Source organism: Aedes aegypti, chromosome 3 (genome assembly GCF_002204515.2).
Source record: "Aedes aegypti strain LVP_AGWG chromosome 3, AaegL5.0 Primary Assembly, whole genome shotgun sequence".
Taxonomy (NCBI): Eukaryota; Metazoa; Arthropoda; class Insecta; order Diptera; family Culicidae; genus Aedes; species Aedes aegypti.
This window is the reverse complement of record NC_035109.1, coordinates 189,432,877-189,456,167: the sequence shown is the minus strand read 5'-3', so window position 1 is coordinate 189,456,167 and position 23,291 is coordinate 189,432,877. Positions and strand designations below refer to the sequence as shown.

The 23,291-nt window shown below is 43.2% G+C and overlaps 1 protein-coding gene and 1 long non-coding RNA gene across 2 annotated transcripts; both read left to right on the top strand.

The window, feature by feature from the left end:
• The first annotated feature begins 458 nt into the window (after positions 1-458).
• On the top strand, positions 459-20,040 carry LOC5570986 (solute carrier family 25 member 46). Its single transcript, XM_001659401.2, has 6 exons — positions 459-636; positions 719-888; positions 5,537-5,819; positions 5,879-5,935; positions 6,247-6,462; positions 19,443-20,040. Exons 1-6 carry the CDS (start codon positions 599-601, stop codon positions 19,978-19,980), a joined length of 1,302 nt encoding a protein of 433 aa, XP_001659451.2. The 5' UTR covers positions 459-598; the 3' UTR covers positions 19,981-20,040.
• On the top strand, positions 8,254-9,250 carry LOC110678316. The gene is made up of 2 exons (XR_002501493.1): positions 8,254-9,030; positions 9,110-9,250. It is a non-coding gene; the product is annotated as an uncharacterized LOC110678316 (long non-coding RNA).
• Positions 20,041-23,291: the final 3,251 nt, after the last annotated feature.

The following is a 23,291-nucleotide window of genomic DNA, read 5'->3' as shown; positions in this document are numbered from 1 at the left end:
ATCCATTGATGATTGTAACCCATTCAAAAAGAATTCTAAAGGTATCAGTTTTGACCTCATATCATAACAATATTCACCTCTCTGAAAAACCTCAAGTCTTCCTAACTAAAAGTTACGTCAGTTCTAATTTTCAAACGTGGTTTTTTAAAATCTTAGTTTTCGTTGATATTTTCACTTCAATTGGCCTACGTATCAACTCGAACACTCTGATGTATGCCATAAATCGTCCGTGCGTGATAAAAAATCATCGAAATTTGTTTTTTCTCGATAAAAGGCAAGGTGTTCATTTTACCACCCCTGTTCATTTTACCACCACTTCCCCTATCAAACTTCACACGTTGGTTAACCCATTTTTCAACGCGAGCAGTAATCTTTGACCTTAATACAACTATCAGCTACACCCACCGTGTGGTGGGCGTAATATCGCGCAGCTCTACGTCGACCAGCTGTCACAGCGGCACCGATCATGCAAAAATTGACATATTTTTCTCCTTCGTAGTGGAACGCAAAATTTTTGCAACCGAAACGAAAAACTTTAGGATTTTATCAAATTTTGCTGCCAAATACATTTCTATGTGTATTCTTTATATCGTGATTAATGTCTAGAGATATGGCAGGTTTGGAGGAGTACGAGAGGTAAGTTTGGAAACGTTCTAGGACCTGAGTTTCGTTTGGTTAATGATCTTCTGTTTTTGTTTTTCCCCATTCCTGAGAAAAGGTATCTGGAAGACGATGAAGACCAGTTAGATAATATACCTCGGTTTCATCCAACCTTTAAATCCCCGCATGAGGCGACGCATTATCAGTTTATAAACTCGGAACGAGATTTGACGCTTCCGCTGCAAAAGCACAAAAATGTCCAACCGCTTTACGAAAGTCCTGAAGATGGTAAGCTAGAATAATACAGTCACTCCAATTCGTATGTGTACAGAGCACTGTTTTTAAATCAATTTGGTTGTACTATCAGATGGTAGGTATATCGAATTCAAAATACTTTCATAATAATGAAGTTCAGAGGTTAATCTATTATTAAGTGTTGCCATTTACTGTTGTCTTTGGAATAACGGAAAAGAATTGAATTTGTGCCTAAAATTGGTTCTATTCCACTCATGAAACTGAATTTCAATGCTCTCTAAATGCTCAAGTATTTTATAACATATTTTAGTTGTGTTAGAGACTCTTATGGTGGTAAGCTCCATCGAAGTTAATACGCCAATCGCGATTGGCGTATTAACTTCGATGGAGCTTACCACTATTAGAGTGCATTTGGATATGTTTTAGGGGATGTATTTGAAACTTTGGTAGATTTATGAAAAGTATATTTTCTTTTTTTTTTTGTGAAATCGAGGTGTCTGCGAATATTGAATGAACTTCAAAAATCTTGGTCACTATTTTTGACCAGATGACTTAAAAATTGCTATTTGTAATAAAAAATCACTATTTTATGACAATCAGGACGAACTTCTGACTGAAGTGCTGAATAAATAGCTAGTGGAGATTCCATAATAATCTTTGGCTGTAAATCAAAAGGAATCTCAAACCTACCTTCTTCAAAATTCAATCCAGAGACTCAGAAATGCCTCTCATACATTTTTAAAATAATTCCTTATAAACTCTTCCAGTGTTTTTGCATTTATTTGATTTAAATTACTGATTTTTTTTTTAATAAATAACACTCCCGTGCATAAGTTTGGGTTCACCCCCTTAAAAACATACAAAAGTGTTCTGGTGATTACACGACCAATTGAAACTCTCTGTGGCGCATTCGAAAGGCAATGAGTTATTATTACTTCGTATGTATTTTTACAAAAAAAAACATTATAATTTTGTATGCTAAATTTTTACTTAAAGTTATAAACTTTTTCAAAAAAACGTACTGGGACAACATGGCTAATTTCCTCAGCATTGGACCGACCGAAATTTAAAATCAATGTGTCTTCTTCTTTCTGGCGTTACGTCCCAACTGGGTTAAAGCCTGCTTCTCAGATTAGTGTTCTTATGAGCACTTCCACAGTTATTAACTGAGAGCTTTCTTTGCCGATTGACCATTTTTGCATGTGTATATCGTGTGGCAGGTACGATGATACTCTATGCCCTGGGATTCGAGAAAATTTCCTTTACGAAAAGATCCTCGACCAGCGGGATTCGACCCACGACCCTCAGCATGGTCATGCTGAATAGCTGCGCGTTTACCGCTACGGCTATCTGGGCCCCATGTCAGTGTGTCATTAGAATCATATTATATTCTCACGAAATTTTTGCGGAAAAATCTTAAAACTATTCAAAATCAATGCAACAGTCATGCAAGTCATCGTGCAAAAGTTATGTCTTTTTTCCGGATTTTTCAGATCCATCTCCCCCCCTTTCTCGTGGTCTATTTGGTCTAATTGTTCATACAAAACTTTTGAAATTTGTTTGGTCCGTGGTCATCCGCCAGACCGCGTGGCTTATGGACGGTCCCTAGGCAATAGTTACCGAACAATCAATAATATTTCAATAATTCGATTATTGAGACATTCAGTTAAACTCTCACTGAGATGCAATTTCCATTATGTTTTATGTGGTTCTAAACTCATGTCCAACATTTGAATTTTATGAATGTGTTGTATGTTTGAATGATGGGCCTATGATACAATCGATCGAGAACAGCTATGTCAGATTATGCACGAATACGGTTGCCCGGACAAACTGATAAGATTGATCAAGGCGACGATGTGGCAAGTGATATGCGTAGTCCGAGTATCAGGGACACTCTCGAGTCCCTTCGAATATCGCAGAGGGTTACGGCAAGGTGATGGCCTTTTGTGTTTACTGTTCAACATTGCTTTAGATAGTGTGATAAGAAGAGTGGGGATACACACGAGTGGCACGATCTTCAGAAAGTCCATTCAGTTACTTGGTTTCGCCGACGACATTGATATTGTTGCACGCAACTTTGAAACGATGGCGGATACGTACATCCGACTAAGGGCTGAAGCTAGGCGACAATGTGTCGAAGACGAAGTACATGATAGCGAGGGGCTCAAGAGAAGCCACGGCATGCCCCCCACCTCGAGTTCATATTGACGGTGATAAAATCGAGGTTGTCGAAGAATTCGTGTACTTGGGCTCACTGGTGACCGCCGACAACGATACCAGCAGAGAAATCCAGAGACGCATCGTTGCTGGAAATCGTGCCTACTTTGGACTCCGCAGAACACTCCGATCGAGCAAAGTTCGCCATCGCACGAAGTCCACCATCTACTAGACGCTGATTAGACTGGTACTCCTCTATGGGCACGAAACATTGACCCTACGTGCAGAGGATCAACGCGCCTTTGGTGTTTTTGAACGGAAGGTGTTGCGGACCATCTACGGCGGAGTGCAGATGGAAGACGGAACATGGAGAAGGCGGATGAACCATGGATTGCACCAGCTGCTGGGAGAACCAACCACTGTCCACCTCGCAAAAATTGGAAGTCTGCGATGGGCCGGGCATGTCACCAGAATGTCGGATAACAACCCGGTGAAAATGGTTCTCGAAAACAATCCCACCGGCACAAGACGACGTGGTGCGCAGCGAGCAAGATGGGTCGATCAAGTTAAGGACGATCTGCGGACCCTTCGCAGAATGCGTGACTGGCAACGGGCAGCCATGGACCGAGTTGAATGGAGACGTCTCCTACGTACAGTAGAGGCCACCCAGGCCTTAGCCTGACTGGTAAGGTAAGGTATGTTTGAATTTTAAAAGGGTCACAATTATGGAATTGGGATAACTTTTGACACAAATTGAATACTTTGCCATTTTTCCAAATATGAAAGTAAATGGAAACAGTTAATTATTGTCGAATTATAGAACTATGTATGACCTTCATTATGGATGGTACACAAATTACGTCACGCAAAATTTCAACTTGTTTGAACCCACTTTTTGTACGAGACTTCCGTATATTTTGTAAGGCCTGTCACGCTGGGCTTGACTCCCTTCCCACCTCCTTGGAGCGTCACATAATTTGTGGATGATCCCTTATTGACAAAGTATTTTGAATTCGATATATGTACATAAAGCAATTTACGGCTTCAGCACCATTCAACTATAATCGGCAACAAAATGTCAAACGTCAAATACACAGTATTTTTCTACCAAAACACATTAATGAAAACATTCAGTTGATTCTTTGTTCTGTCAGCCAAGCTTGGGAACTGTGACCACAATTTACCACAGTTCATCGATTCTGCCAGTCAACCAAAACACAAAGCAGCAGCAGCATCAATACCATCAGGTGTGGCGCGCACCAACGGTTCACACACTGCTTGACTGTTTTTGTCTCTCCTCTATGACCGTTTTCGGGCAGCCATCCCAAGGTGAATGATTGAAAATAATGTTAAATATTTCAATCGCTAATAGTTCGCTCGTGTTTTCAACTTTATGCCGCCTTTACCGAGCAAAAAGTCAAAACCCCGAAACCGGAAAAATCGTGTTACCACTGTGCTCGAGTCATTTCGCATTCGGGTTTGAATAAACGTTGTGAAGAAGAAGATTACAGTTTCGAAAAGCCGTGACATTTTTTTGTTTTGAACTGTCATGGTTTGCTTTGGATTTTGATGGTCGAGTAAAAAGATGTGAATGTAGAGGCGGTAAATGTTTGCTACAGTACATTTCCCATCCCTGCTGTCAGCTTTGCACTGACGAGATTTCCGAGACAGTCACACAATTTCGCAAAATATGTGATCAAATTAAAATTAATTCGCCTGAAAATGCGGTTGATTTGGAGCTGCCGGAGAGACCTGTAGTTCTTATGAGAAAGCTTTCGAAGAAAACGAGGCGGCCGACAAAAGCCACACTGACAAGACCTGTGCAAAAGAAGTGCGGCACTGGCTTAAACTACCGAGAATACGTAAATTCCCCTACCACTTGATAGTTTTTTACAAAACAAATCTCGAAAACTTATTCATATAGACTCAAGTCAAAAAAGTATACAAACTTACTTTAGAGATCCTTCGTGTTTCGCAGACGAAATTCTACACGTTTCGCTCTAAACCAACTCGATTTTTCACTTTTAGAACGTTTAATTTTCGGCTTTACAAAACGGCGAAAGTAAGATTTTCAACTTTCGCAACCTAACTACTACTTTCGCCGCCCCGTTGTATGGAAAGACAAATTGACTTAGCCACGAATCAAAACAAAACACTACTTGAGTCGATTTTACATTGGTAGAAAAACGTCGCAAGTAATTGAATAAAACGGCTTATCAATTTGTCATAAAATGCTTGTGTGAAATAATAGGAACTCCATAGTTTTTGAACGCGAGCGTATTGTATGAAAAATTTAAGCAATGTGCACGTCGAAAAAATGTTAAAAAGGAGATTCATTTTAAAACAATTTTAGAAGACAGGTTGTGATTCTTCTGAATTAATTTTCTCAAAACCGTATGGAAGTTACTTACGTCGATTTGAAAAAGTAATCGAGAAATGTTAAAACTGTGCGCTGTATAAATACGAAACTAAGTCACTGTATGCGATAGGGTAGTGGTTTCTTACTTCGTCTATATTTCAGAAATTTCACTCCGGAAATATTTGGGCGCCAGTGTCAACCTGATAAGCCTGATAACGGAGAATCTGCTGTGCCATCCGTTTATGGTGCTCCGGCGCCAGTGTCAGGTGCATCACAACTCAAGGAAGTATCACATTGTGCCCCTGACCCTGGTGCCGGTTATCGTCCATCTTCATCAGCGGCAAGGAGTTACCACTCTGTGGAAGGGAGTAGGAAGTGTTCTTCTAGTGCGAGGTCTAACTTTGGCTGTGGAGGACGTCGTTTCAAAATTTACACCTTGGCCGAAGTAAGCGCTGTTGGGTTCACGTGGAAGATAAATACATAAACTTAAATCTTTCATTCTAGGGAAGTAAATTCAAAAACTACTCTGAAGCAGTTTGGACAACATTTATTACTTAAATGGTAAGCACTTGTTCGAATGTTCTCAAAACCGAAAAGCTCTTCTAAAATCAGATCAAATAAAGAGAAAAAAAAATTCATGAAATTGGACCGATTCTGAATTGTTGAAATACACAAAGTTATGTAAACTTCAGGGTAAATTTTATAACTAGAAAGCTCATTTTCAAGTCGCTTGCGCTACCTTTGTATTTCAAACTTCTAAGTTTCTCTTTTTATGTGATTTGAATTCAGAAGAGCACTTATGGTTTTGGAAATGTTTAAAAAAGCGAATAATGCAGTTCAATAAGACATCTAATATTTTTTTATATTTCTAGCATAAGTTTAGCCACAATTGTTCCATTTTACTCCGCGTCCTTGGTGGAAACGGTCCAAAGTGATATCGCTAGCGAAAAACCCGGAATCTTCGATGTGTTTCGTGAAGGTGCCAGTCGTTTAGTTTCGTGGAGCGCACCCCAGAGAGGCCGAATGCTACCAATTTGGGCGCTAGTTGGTCCAAGCATATCGCTAGGAATATCCAAATACATTTGCCAGTAAGTTTGATCATTCATATCGATATCATATTACTTGATGGTTTTCAAAGTGCCAGTTTACGAGAACTGCAACCCTCTTTCCAAAGGAACGTTGTTTCAATGTTCCCCGATAGATCCATAAACCCCGATAGGCGAAAAACATAATATTTTTAAAAATTATAAATACATATCGGTCATAGCTGAACTTTGCAATATAGTCCGCAGATCTACATTCGTGATTTATGATCCTTTAAAAATCTTTGCATATGCAAAGCATTTCAGAGCAATATGTTACTTTGATTTCACTGTTGTATTGTTGTGTTGTATTAAGAGATATTCTGAGCCATTCAAGAATTTCCTTTTAAGGTCTACATACTTGATAAATGACATCCACATTATAGATGCAGTACGTGCTCTTACAATTATCTTAACATGATGATATTGATGACATTTCCCCATGATTTTGGAATTCGGGGTAATTTCATTCGGGGTGATGGATCGTTCGTGGATTTGGAATTCGGGGTATTAGGGTAGAATCCTTCCAATAACTTTCCGAAATAATGGTCTTCAAATCTACGAGCATATTGTGTTACAAATTGAAGAATTTCAAATTTGGCACATACTTAGAAATGAATACAATGGTGGTTCTAAGTCTTCCAAGAGCTGACGGAAAGATAGGATATGAGATCTAGATCTACCAGAATAATAACTGATTGTTTGATAAGTAGTACACAATGTTCTAAATGCTTTGATGTTTATATATAAACACACCGAACATTTTTGGAAAAACTACTCGCCGAATTCAGCAGGGCAATTCCTCTGTAATTGGCACACTCCAGTCTGTGCCCTTTGTATTCATTCACAAATTTCATAACGCCAAAAATGGGCATTTTAAATACCCACCCACCACCTTGTAACGCTTTTTGTATGAATATTTTACAAATTTTGTATGAACTGTAACATTTTGAGGATACCCACCCACCCCCTTCAGCGTTATGAAATTTGTGAACAGGCCCTTACTTGTAGATTGGGCGTATGAGGCCATCCAACCAGCCGGTTGGCAATTCTTCGTCCTCCCATACCTTCAGAAGTACTCGGTGGATCGACTGATAAAGCTGCTCACTTCCGTGCTCGAGCAGCTCGACCGGGTTCTCGTCCTTTTTTTTTCTTTTCTCGTCCTTCCCAGCAGCTTTACAGTTCTTCAGCGAAGCTGATTGTCTGTGGGTTCACAGCTTGATCGTCATCATCAATATTCATCCCGTTCCTTGCTACATTTCCATTTTCACCATTCAACAATTGCTGAAAGTGCTCCTTCCACCTGGCAGCCACCGCCGTTTTATCGCTCAGCAAATTTCCTTCTCGATCATTGCACATGGCGGGCACTGGTACGGTATTGTGCTGCGCACCATTGACCGTTGCGTAGAATCTCCGCATATCATTCCGGTTCATGCTTTCTTGAGCTTCAGCTACCACACTTTTTTTCGTGCTTCCTTTTCTTCCTGCGGTGGATTCGCTTTTCTTCGGCTCCGGCCACAAGCATACGGCTTCTGGCGACATTCTTCATGTCTGTCACTCTCTGGCACTCTTCATCGAACCAGTCGTTTCGTCTTCGTCGTTGACCAGTGCCAATCACTTCCCGCGCCGTTGTTGTCACAGCTCCGTGAATAGGGTCCCACAGGCTGTCGACGTCTCCAGCAACGTTCATTCTTCCCAACTGTTCGTCTAGTTGCTGACGGTACTGTGCAGCTACCCCATCAGTCGACAAACGTTGTATATTGAAGCGCAGCGTTCTGTTTGTTGTGGAACTCGTGACGCTGGATAACCGCGCCCGAATTTTATCTACAACGAGACAGGGTTGCGATGGATCTTCTTCGCGAACGATGATCTATGCATCTTCGCAATCCAACATTCGCCTAAATTCATTTTTATTTTTTTGCATCACGAAGAGCATCACAAAAACGCGAACGGATGCAACGCCGAAGAAGCATAATGAACACACCGATAAGTTGCTCGCGAAGCCTTTCCACTCGCAGGATTAATTTATCCACGTGTTGTTTATTCTCGCGATTCATTGCAAGGTTGCTTCTTCTCGCAAAGTCTAGCAAACACTGCGGGTCGCATCGTGTACTTTGTACACGCAGCCCAACAAAAGCACGCTTGAAGGACACAGCATGAGTGTGGCTGGGTGCTGCTGGTTATGGCTTACACTGAACGAAAACTCCGGTCGCACATTGAATGATTTGTAATTCACATGATTATAAAACTTCACATTCCTCATTTTGAATGATTATGAAAGAATATGCTGTATCCACTGTCTGTTGAACAAAAATCATCCAATTCAGAGATGAATTTTAGATCATAATAGAATGGTATTATGCAGCTAATCGAACAATGATAACACATATGAATAGAATGCAATTTATGACGGATTTTAATTTCTCCCATGTCCCAAACCGAAAATCATTCAATAACTGTCTGAAGTATCAGACGAAAAGGGGATGGTCAAATGTCAAATCAATCTTCTAAATCTTAACGTAAACATGGTGACGGCAGCGTGGTTTTTCAAGAGTTTCTGGGTGAATTTTACAGGTAATTGCACTTGGATTCTGACAATAGTCTCTTTTGTATCATTTATTTCACATTTCTTAATGCTATCTATCAACCACAGGTCGCTAATATGCAAGTATTATGATTCCATGGAGCTCAGCGAAATGGTGTTCGGCAGGTTGGCATTTGTTCCTGAAGACTGGTGAATAACATTTAATAACCTCATTAAGGAAATAAATAATAATGTGCATTCAGCAACAGTGTTCTGTAGTTGTTAAGTTTTGATTTGATTTCTTTTAATTATTAACTATAATGGAATGGGGATTGTTTACATGTGTGTATGATAATCATTCAATTTGAGGCATCTATTTGAAGGATAAAAATCATTCCACGACTGGATGATTTTCATTCGAAGTGATTTGTAAACAGATGATTTTAGCGCAGATGAAAATCATCTTGATTATGTCTGAAAATAGGTATGGGGCTCGGATGAGTCAATAATCATTCAATGTGCGACCGGAGTTTTCGTTCAGTGTAGAGCGCGATCGCTCTTGAGCTAATTACGCAACAATTTTCTGATAAGGTTAGGTACAATTGCAACGTAATATCAATGGCATGTATACGAATCGCAAAATGTACCGATTTCAACATTTATTATTAGTGGGAAGTAAAAATATATCATCGCACTATAAAAACAAAAATTGCTTTTGTTATTTTGTTGTCGAGTTAAATTTAATTTACCTAAATGTTGTTGACAGTTTCGAGTGTTCGGATTACGTCGTACATCAACACGTGCCAGTAGCTCGTATGTTTTTGTACGGTTTTCTCCGAATTTCGCGCAATTAATTTTCAAAACCATCATTACGTGATTGGTCTCGCCGGTGCTGCCACGGTCATCGTAAAATCCTGGTGAAATCTCTAAGGACTCACAGTGCAAATCATTAAAAAGTGTCTCACGGTGGTGCAGTTGTTATTCCTACCAACACAAACGCTGTAACAATACTCCACTGCACTGTGACGTCACGCATCAATTTTGACAGGAACTGGTCCTGTTGTTTACAGTTTGGACTTTTTTCGAATCATTCTTAATTTCGTGAAAGTTTGCTGCGAGGAGAGGTCAAATCCACTGCAGATACCCACGGATCGTATTATTCTATCTTCCTACCGTGGAAAATCGTCACCATCAGCATGCTGGTTGTAGAAATGCGAAGATGAAAAAATGATGGAAAAAACGACTAAGTCCGAAACGTAAACAACAGGACCAGCAGCTGTCAAATAAGTGAGGTTAGGTTCGTCATATGCAGCGCTCTATAGACTATACTGATCGGTGAATCCCGAATAGAAGTTGGTGTCAAAAACTGATCAAAATCGACACTTAGTTATTCGTCGCGATTAATCGAAAATAGAAATCTATCCGAATTAGTGCTTCTGACGCTCGGCCTAATGGCCGGCGAACCCCTCGCCGTATTGGCGGGGGCCCCCGGCGACCCAGCTGGGTCTCTGCGCGGTGGAAGAGTGCCGGGATGGATGCTTAATAAGGATGATTTGGGTCAACCCATGGTTTTAGTTCTGCGATGCAAAGTGCCCGACGGTGTGACGGACGATCCTCAACTTCCTGAACCATTTGTCAACGGCCTATCTGTAGAATCGGCAATCGATGTTAAAGAAGCCAGAAGCGTAAAAGCTACCCACGAAGGTCGTGGTTCACGATACCTACTTCGCACTACCTCCAGAAGTATCGTTAATAAGCTAACGCAGTTGACTGAGCTCTCCGATGGTACGGAGATAAAAATATTACCACACCCAACCCTAAACACGCTGCAGGGCATCGTATATGAGCCGGACTCAATCAATACGGACGAACAAGTGATCCACAAGCATCTGATCTTCCAAGAAGTACAAGCAGTCCGTCGCATCAAAAAGCGAGTAAATGGCAAGCTCCAGAACACCCCGCTGCTGATCCTAGCTTTTCACGGTACAACGCTTCCAGATCATGTCTTCTTTGGGTTGTTGCGTATTCCAGTGCGGACATACTACCCATCTCCGCTACTGTGCTACAACTGTGGATCATACGGCCACCCCCGAAAAGCCTGTCAAAAGCCCGGCATTTGCCTACGTTGCTCACAACCGCTCCATTTAGCAGAAGGAGAACAATGCAACAACACCCCACACTGTTACCATTGCGAAAAAGAGCACCCCATTAATTCACGGGACTGCGCTAAATTCAAAGAAGAAGACAAAATCATCCACATAAATGTGGATCAAAATATCTCGTTTGGTGAAGCCAGGCGCCTCTTCAACGAAGAAAATAGGAGAGAAACTATTGCCCGCACGATCCAAAACCAGCTCAAACAAGAACTAGCAGTAAAGGACAAATTAATAGCGACACTCCAAAAACAAGTAGCCGACTTGTCTAAAAAGCTTGCTGCCCTCACACCAACTCATCGAGAATCACTGCGGCCAAGTTCTCAACCCAGCCCATTCATGGACAACCAGACCACTTCATCAAACCCAGTCCCCAACATCCCCCACAAGACAACATATCAATCGAGAAAAGATAAGACATTTGTCTCACCACCAGCTAAAAGGAAAGACAACCGCGACATCGGGACCGATGTGGGCGCCCGCACTCGGAGCCGAAGTGGCAAACGTATATTTGAAATCTCTCCAACAAGTTCCAGTGCCAATCGTGGAAAGCGTGTACAGAATCTCCCAGGTACGTCTAGCAGTGCAACCACAGTGGATAATGGCTCGTAAAACCCCTCAAAACTCCTCACCGAATCTCAATATTGACCTGGCATCGAAAACGGACACGATAACGGTAGAACGACGACTATCCACCGACGCAAGATTAGACCCCTGCAAATATACCCCTGGACCCGATCATGGACAACAATTCTGCACCACGCTAGACTATACGAACCAAGATGACAAGCTCTTTGTTGCTGAGGAAAGTAGAGTGTCTTCAGCAACCCCTACACCTCCGAAAGAGAAGCAGAAAAATGAGACGATTCAGATATCCAACCCTCTATCCGCGGACCTTCAAGCTCCAATGTTCATCAATTGGAAACTTCTAGCGCTACCATGCGCTGTCGTATCTGATTCTGTTGCCTACGACCACTACAACAACCTGAAACCTGTGCCATCGTCAAGTCCTACAAACCCTGATTCGCCAAGTGCGAGGCTCACCACGTCGACCCTGACCAGGGATGTTCCGGATATTTCCGATGAGCCTCTGGCGGCAGTCGACGTGGTCAATTTTCTCTCTAAGGCAAGTATTTCTGCATCACTTTCCCTAACTGTGAACCAGTATACTCCCTCGAACTCTCCCATCCTTATAGGACTTAAATCAACTACCACGCCAGAGAGTAACAACATCAACACAAACAACAACAGCAAACCAAGTACCTCCAGCCCAGTTCGCGGGCGTCCTCGACGAGGGGAGGGAGAGCGTGTAGTCTGGGGGGACTTGAATGAGGCCTGTCACGAGCGCCTTGCATTCTCGCCTTCCTCCTGGAATCCAGTCGAGTTGTGCAACACCACATTCGGCCCTGATAGCAACAGATACCAACAGTATCCCAGGCCACCGCATTCCAACTCTAGATCCTCCACCCCTTCATCGGCTTCGGACGTCGCTGAACGATTCCCTCCGTCTTCATTCGCTATGCAGTGGAACATATGCGGTCTTCGGTCGCACCGTAGTGAATTGCAGATTTTAGTCACGAAACACCAACCGGTTGTGATTTGTCTGCAAGAAACAAACGTAGATGGGCACAAACTTCCGAACAAATTCCTTGGAAACGGATACGAGTTTTTGTTCAGCAAATGCTCAACGCATGGGAGACAAGGTGCTGGCATGGCAATTAAGACCGGAACACCTTTCCAACGGATCGTGGTCGAAAATGACATGATTGTATTAAACAACGGTTCCCATACTCGAATAGATCGAGTAACTGGTAACTCGCAAGCGCTAGATATCTCTATGTGTTCCACATCTATGGCAGGAAAGTTCAACTGGAAAATTCTGCCGGATTCCTCGGACAGCGACCATCTACCGATCCTAATCAACACGCTCGACGTCTCAAACGAACCACTGACCCGGGCAAAATGGATTTATACCAAAGCCGATTGGAAATGCTTCGAAGAACTCACAAGCAACACTCTACGCCCAGGACACTTGCTGACAGTGGAGGAATTTTCCGACTATATCATATCGGCGGCGGCAGCATCCATTCCAAAAACATCCGGAAGAAGGGGAACGAAATCTGTCGCATGGTAGAACGAAGACGTCAAATCAGCAGTGAAGCAAAGACGGAAGCGGTTACGTGCTCTCCGGCGGTTAAGTGACGAAGATCCCCAAAAGCTCGATGCACTTCGACAATTTCAAATTGCCCGGTCTAAAGCTCGAAAAATCGTCAAAGAAGCAAAGCAAAAATGCTGGGTAGATTTCGTCGAAAGCATTAATCCTAATAGTCCAGCCAGCGAAGTGTGGAGTAAGATTAACAAAAAGGCAAAAAATCCACCACCACAATCACACTTAATCTACCAACTGGCCTCACTAACAATGGTTGGGACGTATCGGAAGCTTTAGCCGATGAATATGAAAGTAAATCCTCCAATGCTACTTACCCTGATAAGTTTAGACGGCAACATAAATCTGACTGGAATGCGTTCAGGCAAACTCAGCGACCGCATCTCTATAAAAAATACAACCAAGACTTAACTTTGGAGTAACTCTTATGGGCCTTAGAGCGCAAAGCAGGTTCATCAATAGGCGCAGACAACATTGGATACCCAATGATGCAACGGCTACCAATATCATCGAATGCTGGAGCTTTTTAATCGTATCTGGGACAACGGTACATTCCCGATCAGTGGAAGCTAGGAACAATAATGCCAATTCCCAAACCTGATTCGGACCGTAGCAGAGCGGATGGCTATAGACCAATAGCTCTTCTGAGCTGCATGGGTAAAGTTTTCGAGAGAATGGTCAACCGTCGGCTTATCACTGAGCTCAAAACAAACCAAAGACTGGACCCACGTCAACACGCCTTCCGGTCGGGAAAAGGTGTGGATTCCCACTTGGCTGCACTCGAATCTTTGCTCAGCTTTGAAAACGACGAGCATGTTGAGATTGTGACTCTGGACATATCCAAGGCCTACGACACTACCTGGAAACCTGGCATCCTCCACACACTGAAAGAATGGAAAATCTCTGGTCGAATGATGAACATGCTATCCAGTTTCCTTGCAAGCAGACGTTTCCAGGTGTTCGCCAATGGATCTACATCAAGCCTCAGAAAAGCGGACAATGGCGTGCCACAAGGATCTATTTTGTCAGTTACGCTGTTCTTGGTAGCCATGCAGCCTATTTTCAAAAAAAATCCGTCGGTTGCTGAAATTCTTTTATACGCTGATGATGTTCTTCTCGTAGTGAAGGGAAACAACCGTCGATTAGTTCGCCAGAGCATGAGGAAAACCGTTGGAATCGTAACGGAATGGGCAGCCAGCGTAGGTTTCTCCATTGCTCCAGCTAAATCCAAGCTTATGCACTGTTGTCGTCAACGCCACCGTAAACGAGGTCGAGCGATCAATATCAACAGGGAATGCTGTCCCACAAGTGCGGAAAATTAAAATCCTGGGAATTATGATTGACTCGAAACTTAATTTCAAACAGCACCTAGCAACTATCAAGAAAAGCTGTAGCAGTAGAATCAATATCCTCCGAATTCTAGGGTCTCGGTTGAAGAGAAGAAACAAATCAACCCTACCGAGCGCAGGTTCAGCACTGATCTTTTCAAAATTATTTTACGGCCTAGGGCTAACAAGTACTACCACCGAGGACATGGAGCAGATGCTAGGGCCAAAATACAACGAAGTTGTGCGCCTATCTTCTGGAGCATTTGTATCTAGCCCCACTACATCTATTATGGCTGAAGCCGGCTGCCTACCTTTCCGCCTTGCAGTAACTCTACGACTAGCGAAATTAGCTGTACGACTTCTGGAGAAAGATCTGTTATCTTCCAAATACCCAGTGGTATCAAGGGCAAAGGACATCTTCCAGCAAACAACAGGCTACTCCTACCGAACATTTGCATTACTCTCAGAAACACCGACCGAGAATGGTACACCCTTCCTCCACGCATTGATAACATTTTTAGAAATAGCGTTAAAGCTGGCACGTAGGATCGTGATACCAATGTTCCAGGACTTCACAACAAATCGTTACCGGCACTACGTGAAATCCTTTACTGACGGCTCCAAAGATGGCTCCTTTACTGGGGTTGGGGTTGTCATGGATGAAGAAGAAGAAAACTATTCCCTGCCGGACGAATGCAGCATATTCTCAGCAGAAGCCCATGCTCTGCTTACTGTGTGTCCAAAGTAAATGGAAATCACAGCACCATCATCTTCACTGACTCCGCCAGCTGCATAGATGCTCTACGAGGTGGGCGATCCAAACACCCATGGATTCAATCAGTAGAAAAATTATCTAAGGACAGGAACATCGCCTTCTGTTGGATCCCAGGTCACTGTGGTATTAGAGGGAACTATCGAGCAGACAGCCTAGCTAAATTAGCGCGAAACCAGCACAAGCTGAACACTCCTCTACCCTCTCAAGACGTAAAAATGGCTCTAAAGCGAAGTGTTTGGTCCACATGGGAATCTGAATGGCGTCAAGTCCAGTCTCAACTTCGACTGATCAAGTGTTCTCCAGTTAAATATCCAGACCGTAACAATACTTCCGAACAACGTACTCTGACATGGCTTCGCATAGGGCACACTCGTCTCACCCATTCACATCTCATCGACAAAACCTTACCGCCTATATGTCGATTTTGTGGAACCCTAATAACAATCCCACACATCCTGATCGACTGCAGAGGATATTCTCAACAACGGGTCAGATGCGAAATCACCGGATCACTTTCTGAAATACTAGCGCACGATGCAAAAAAAGAAGCAAACATTTTGCAATTTCTCAAAGATTGTAATATCTATAATCAAATCTAGTTTTAAACGATGTTATGTAATTGAAGAATGAATACGACTATTTCGACACGAATGCCACACATATGGTAAAGTGTCCTAAATAAATATTAATAATAATAATAAATGTTGTTGAAAAAACATGAGAAGTCTGGGAGATTCATTCTCAAATACGAATCTGTGTGGTCGCTTACCGGTTTTCTCCGAATAATTCGTTTCATCTGCTTCTCAATCACTTTGAAGCCAACTCCACGTTCTGCTCTGTCGCCACCGCTGTAGTAGATGTGGTACTTGCAAGTGAATGAAGTGTTGGCGATGGGGTCCATCGCTCGGAATTCACGTTCTCCGGTTCTCGGCCAGCGTATTTCCTGGATAGCTGCCACGTTCACGCCGACATTCCGCAGTTCACGAGCCAGGTGCCCAACACGCGCGGGTTCATTCAAAGTTCTCACGTTCTAAGATTCAACTTTCAAATCGTGGGCCTTCATTCGTTGCCGGGTCTATTGCCGTAAATTCAATCCGTTTGCTCTACTTTCGCCTTTCTTGGTTGGTGAAGAGTCTTCGATAGGCCACCTAACCAGGGTTGCGCTACCTACATCGTGCTAGAGGGACTGCCTCCTCGGTGCTGACATGATACAGCATTGTCCGTTTGTTCTTTACATGATGACCTCAACATCATCAGAGTTCGATGACATACTCTAGAGCAGCGTGCTGCCTTTGCCTCTTTGCGAGGGAGCGAAAAAAATTCTATGCAGAGAGGCAACGAAAAATGAGCGAGGAAGATGCAGCACAAAACACAACCGAGTAAAATTTCATCAAAAAAGGGTGCTCTCACAACTCCCCGAGGACTGTCTGTTCGGGCGGCAGATTCGAGAGTTCGTCTGAAGTGTGAGTGATGGTAAGCATCGCAACGAGAGAGAGAGAGTGCCTGAAAAATTCCTCGCAATTTTCTGCACTGTCACTCGAATCGCTTGAGGATCTGTGTTGAAAATTTTGAGTTTATTTTTTTCTCCTCAGAAAAACGGCAAAATCGCCTCCTCTTTGCATCGCAGAGGAGTTTCTATCAAGCCTGGCCATAGCTATACAACCATCCACCTTTATCAGGGCTTTGGACCTAAGCACACGTCGTTCAAAAACTTCTAGCGTTTGCAGGTCCTCTTCGAGCATTGTCCACGTATCATGCCCGTAGAGGACTACCGGTCTTATCAGCGTCTTGTACATGGCACATTTAGTACGGAGGTGAAGTTTGCGGTCTGGTCTTGTGGAGTCCGTAGAAAGCACGACTTCCGGCAATAATACGTCTTCGATTTTTTTGCTGCAGTTGTTATTCGACATTACCCATGAGGTAGACAAATTCATCCATCAACTGAAACTCATCTCTGTCGCATCTGCCAATGCGAGCTCTACCGCGCACGGTTCCTCCAGTCAGCAGACATTTCATGCTTCGGCCTGGTATACTGGTCATCAACCACCTGGAACGTTCTTCCGACAATGTCCACATCGTCAGCGAAAGAGATGAACTGGCTGGATTTGCTGAAGATCGTGCCCCGCATGTTGAAGCCGACCCGTTTCATAACACTTTCAAGCGTAATATTGAATAAGAGGCAGGAACGATCATCGCTTTGTCGTAGTCCTTTGCGTATTTCAAACGGGTTCGATAACGCACCTGGTATCTTCACACAGCACTGTACACTATCCACAGTTGCCTTGATCAGTCTGATTGATTTCCCGGAAAAATCGTTCTCGTCCATAATTTTCTATAGCTCTTCAATTAATAGGTGATGCGTAGGAACTAGATATTCGCGACACTTTTGGAGGATCTGCCGCAACATAAAGAGTTGGTCCGTTGTCGATCGACCGTCTACGAAACCGGCTTGATAACTTCTTACAAATCTGCTTGATAGCGGCGATAGACGGCGGAAAATGATCTGAAAAGGCACTTTATATGCTGTGTTATGAATAGTTCTCACGTTCTAACTTGTCACCATTTATACAATAATATTACTCCCTCCTTCCACTGTTGCAGTAGCTATTCTGTATCCCAGATCCTGGCTATCAATCGGTGCCGACAAGTAGCCAACCTGCCCGTGTCCATTTTAATAAGTTCCGTTCCAATACCATCCTTCCCAGTTGTTTTGTTGCTCTTGAGCTGTTTGAAAGCATCCTTAATTTCACCTATTGTAGGAGTTGGCACGTTTCCCGCATCTGCTGCACCGATGACTGCTGCCTTGGTATTCCTCCTCTGCGCCATTCAAAGGTTTATCGTAGTGTTGCTTCCACCTTTCAATCACCTCACGTTCCTCCATGCATCATCGCCCGTGCTGCATTCTTCTCGTTCATAATCGACTGACGTTCCTCGTCGAACCAACCGTTTCGTCGATTTCTTTTACGAACCCAATGGCAACTTCTGCTGTGTTGTTAATGGCTGCTTTGACACTACGCCAGCAGTCCTCAAGAGGGGCATCGGTAAGCTCTCCTTCACCAGGAGACGTTGCTTCAAGGCTTTTTCTTCGGAGGCTTTGCGCATAATCAGTTGTGAATTTGGGTAACTTGAGTCGTTCCAGTTTGTACCGTGGCGGGCTCCGGTACCGAATGTAGTTGTTGATAGGTTCTGATCTCGATTATATCCTAGAGATGTCGTCCATAAATCAAATTGTGGTCGATTTGTGATTCAGTCTATTGTGGTGACGTCCAGGTGTACCGATACAGGAGACTGTGATGGAAGTAGGTACTACGTATGACCATGTTCTTGGAGGCGGCGAAATCAATGAGTCTAAGGCCGTTTTCGTTCGTAAGCTGATGAGCGCTGAACTTCCCTATAATCGGTCTGAATTCTTCTTGCTGACCATCCGAGAGCATTGAGATCTCCGATAACGATTTCGGTGAGTGCTGTGCAAGTTGATTATGCTGATATTGAAGAAACGGCCTTTGATCCTCAACTTGCACATTCTTTTGTCGATTGTCTACCATCCAATCACGCGCCTCTGCATCTCGCCCATCACTTTAAAGCTGTGCTCAGTGGTGTGGGACAAAATTTGAAATCTCGCTCCAGTCCACTTTTTGGATTGCATTTCGGTCTCAAAACAACTGTGCAAAATTTTAGCTCGATCGGTGAAACTATATATTAGCGCCAGTTATTCAAAGTTTGTATGGGATCTACTATGGGAAAACTTACTTTTGCAAAGAAAAATCGCCAGATGTCGCCCATTGACCTCTACAAAAATTCTGAACACAGATTTTGATAGGTATTTTTACGATGAAGCATATTGCCAAAGATCGCCAAACAATCCGACACTTGTGAAAAAAGTTAGTATTGTGTTTAGATCGTTTAGATTAATCAGCATCCTTGGAAAAACTTTTCACTTTATCAGCCATTAGAGCGGAATATGGGCTGCATATGACGTTGATATTTTTCCTCTTCACGAGTCTCTCTCAGTTAATAACTAAACGTTTCATTCCAACAGGCTCTTCATAAGAGGAATTTCCACGCGGATCATGTGTCGCCGTGTAACGTTCTTCGAGGAGAAGCGAGGTGCGCGTACTCGTGATTTCACCGCTCAAAGTCAGGTCATAGAAGTGTACTCCACGATGATCTCGCTCATGACCACGGAGATTATCTTCTATCCGTTCGAAACAATCCTACACCGAATCCAGCTGCAAGGAACTCGCACCATCATCGATAATTTGGACTCTGGATACTCAGTGGTTCCGATCCTTACCAGCTACGAGGGAGTCGTTGACTGCTACCGTCAGACCATCGCCACCGAAGGTGTTTCCGGTCTGTACAAAGGCTTTGGAGCGATGCTGCTTCAATTTGCTGCGCACGTTGCTGTGATAAAGTTGGGCAAATGGATCATCACGCAAATCTCGGAGATCATGTCTAACAAGCCTCCACCAAAGGTAGCCGAATACTACAATCTGGATGCGAAAAATTCCGGTGGATCAGCTAGCATGTCCAGAAGCATCAGTGGGATAAGCTCCCTCAGTGAGGAACTGTCTTAAGTCAAAATTAATAGCGATACACGGAATTATTAAAGTTGTTTCATTACATAAGACACCTTATTGCTACTGTTTATTTATTTCAATATAATTATATAGTATGCGTCATATATTTCCTTGCAATCAGTTTAAGTATGTTATCTGAAAAATAGTTAACCAAGCCAAGGGTAATTCTTGTCGCATAAGCAAATGTTCCAAGATTAAAGCCGTTCTTGGTTCGATTCCAGGTTGTCGTAAACATTTTTTGTTTTTAAATTTTGTTTTCATAAGGTAAATTTTTGAATTTCAACCTGATTCCTTGTGGCGAATTTTCATAAAGGGATCTTATGTATTTCGATAGTCCTTTCGCCTGAGTGTACCATTTGGGCCCATTCACAAATTGTATAGTTGAAGCGGGTGGGTGGGTGTCCATAAAACGTTACAGATATCATACAAAATTAGGAAAATGTTCATACAAAAAACGTTAGGGGGGAGGTGGTGGGTGGATGTCCAAAATGGTAATTTTCTGCGTTATGAAATTTGTGAATAAACCGTTTGCCGCGTGGGATTTTAAGCAAATACGCGTTTTTGGAAACTTTACAACAGCCGCGGGATGTATCGTGTCCAGCGGACCAGTCAATATTTGAATCGATTGTTTAAAAGGTGGTCGATGGACAATGATGAGAATGTGACGTCTGTTTGTCCGTGAGTGTAGGTTGAGGTTGAAACTGGGATTCAGAACAAGTGCGAATGGGTTTCGCTAGTTCCAACCTCTTGCCCATTAGGCATTTCACGGCGAAATTTTCTCTCTTTCGCTCTTTAACAAAACTTGAACACAATGGTGCCATTACCTGTTAACTTTGACAGGTACTGGCACCCAGTTTGCAACTGGCTATGGTTGAATGTAGATGCGTTGATCGCTATCTCCAACTGTGAAGTTGTTTATCCTTTTATTAACCAAAACCGGTCGATCAACAAACAGTTTTAAATTGTTTTTACTTTGTTTTCCGTTGTTATATTCGTCTCTTCGTACATACGGAATAACCGTAATCAATCGCGGCTGTGTTCCTGTTTTTTTCTACACCATTTGTTCGTTTTCGCGCGGTTGAGCAAGCGATAGACATTCAGTTTTATTCCAAGCCCCTTTGTCCCGAAGCGACTTCTGGGCAAGGGGGTAGTGTGGTTTTTAATCTGTGGCGATTTTCTAGTTTTCGAAGATAGTGGTGCTGCCAAATTTCAACACGTGAAAGATTATTGGTGGCGAACAAATCCATCTCTCTGCTCACAGTGCAATTGTGAGGTCGTAATCCGGGTCGTGTGAGTGATTTTGTGAGACAATTACGATCCCTCCCCAAAGGGGAGGTTGAAACGCGAGGGTACAAATAAAGCAAGCTCGATTTGTGTACTGTGGTGGTGTGTAGTAGAAGTGAAAGCTTGAGTTGTGGCTTTAGCCATCTGGTTGTGATATTGTGAAGCTGTTATTCGACAGGCGTTCGCAACCTTTCCCGACATCGTACCACAGACGCGTTTTTGAAGAAAGCTTTAGTGGCAGAAGAGCTGAGAAGAAACCGAGTGAACAGTGAAACTGCTATTGCGAAATTGTTACAGCAGTTTATTTAGTGAACAATTAGTGAATTGCCTTAATGGTAACGTGGCCGGGGGGTCCCCCACCTTGGGGGGAGGCTCCCCAACTGGATGGTGCGATTTCAAGACGAGTCGCTGGTAGCTTTTCACGAGCTACACTGCCAGCCTTCATGGACAGAGATGGGATGTACGGAGATCTACACGTCCTCCGACTTCAAGGCGTGAATAAAAATGTTCAGCCACACTCACCTTTCATGATTCGAAATACCAGCTCATCTTGGTGCAAACATTGAAGGAGCCTATCCGGAGGAATGTCCGCCACTTCGAAAAGCTGCTAATGATGACCAAACTCTCTGACGGTACTCCCATTGAGATTATCGAGCACCCTGCACTGAACACAACGCGTTGTGTGGTCAGTTGTCGTGATGTGATCTATGAATCAGAGCAAAAAATTGCAGAGGAACTTAAAGACCAAGGAGTAAAGGAAGTGAGGCGAATCACCCGAAAATCCGGTGAAACTCGGATCAACACATCGACCCTTATTATCTCTTTGAGGGGAACCAACAGACCGGAGTTTTTAGACTTCGGCTACATTCGCTGTAGAACACGTCCCTATTACCCGTCGCCCATGCAGTGTTTTAACTGCTGGGCTTTCGGGCATACGAAGTCACGCTGTAAAATTGAAAAGGGAATCTGTGGTACATGCTCTGGAGATCACCCTTTTATCGCCGATAAGCCCTGCACCGAAGCGAAATACTGCAGTAAATGTGATACTACCCAGCACGCAATCAGAGAGCGGTCCTGTCCTGCTTATAGAAAAGAAAACGACATCCAGCGTATCAAAATCGATCAAGATGTGCCCTACCCCGAAGCTAGGCGTATCTACGAGGAGTCAAATGATCCAAAAACGTACGCAAAAATAACAGCAACAGGAACTAGCAGTGACTTTCTAAACCTCAATCAAAAGATCGACGAGCTTATGGAGATGGTAAAAATGCGCGACCGACGCATTGAACAGCTTGAGAGCGCTCTTAATGGCCAAAATACATCAACTTCAAACCTGGACGGAAATCCCCCAGCAGTCGATTGTATCCCCTCCAGCTTCCAAGCAATATTAGATAAACAAGAAGCGATGTTTAATCAAGTTATTAAGAATTTGATAGCAGCCAACATAGAAATGCAAAAAGAAGTACAACACTTAAAAGCTCCATTAATACGTCTACCAGCATTGCACACAACGCGCTCACGCAAGAAGATTCTGTTATCGAGTTTGCAACCCCAATCGAAAGCGCTCTTTCCAAAACCCTCACACCCGAGAAACAACAGCCTAATGATGATCCGCTAGACATTTATAGCGACGATTATCATCCTCTCGACAACATTCCGAGCTCTTCCAAACACATGGGAACACCAAGACCCCCTGTTTCTCCCATGATCCGCAAGAAGGAGACGTCAAGCCTTACAAAAAGCCATCCTCTCACTCCTAAACGACCTTACAGTAAAGCAAATTCTCCAGATAAGCTGCAGGACAGCGTGAACGCGTGAAGGTACAAAGGCAGTCCTCTCTTACTCGGAAAAACGTTAGCAAAAACTCTAAATAGCCTTCCCATCAAAACACCATCAACCAGGCGAAACACCCTCCACCCTCAACATGACTCCACAACCAATCAACGAAGACAATTGTCTAGACTCTACCTCGAGTAGTCGGGGCGCCGTTGGACCGGAAACCAAACCCCTACCGGAACCTTCGG

Coding starts and splice junctions, on each gene's coding strand:
- LOC5570986 (XM_001659401.2), top strand. CDS start 599: ATGTCTAGAGATATGGCAGGTTTGGAGGAGTACGAGAG. Junction 637..718: donor GGTTTGGAGGAGTACGAGAG/GTAAGTTTGGAA, acceptor TCCTGAGAAAAG/GTATCTGGAAGACGATGAAG. Junction 5,936..6,246: donor CAACATTTATTACTTAAATG/GTAAGCACTTGT, acceptor TTATATTTCTAG/CATAAGTTTAGCCACAATTG.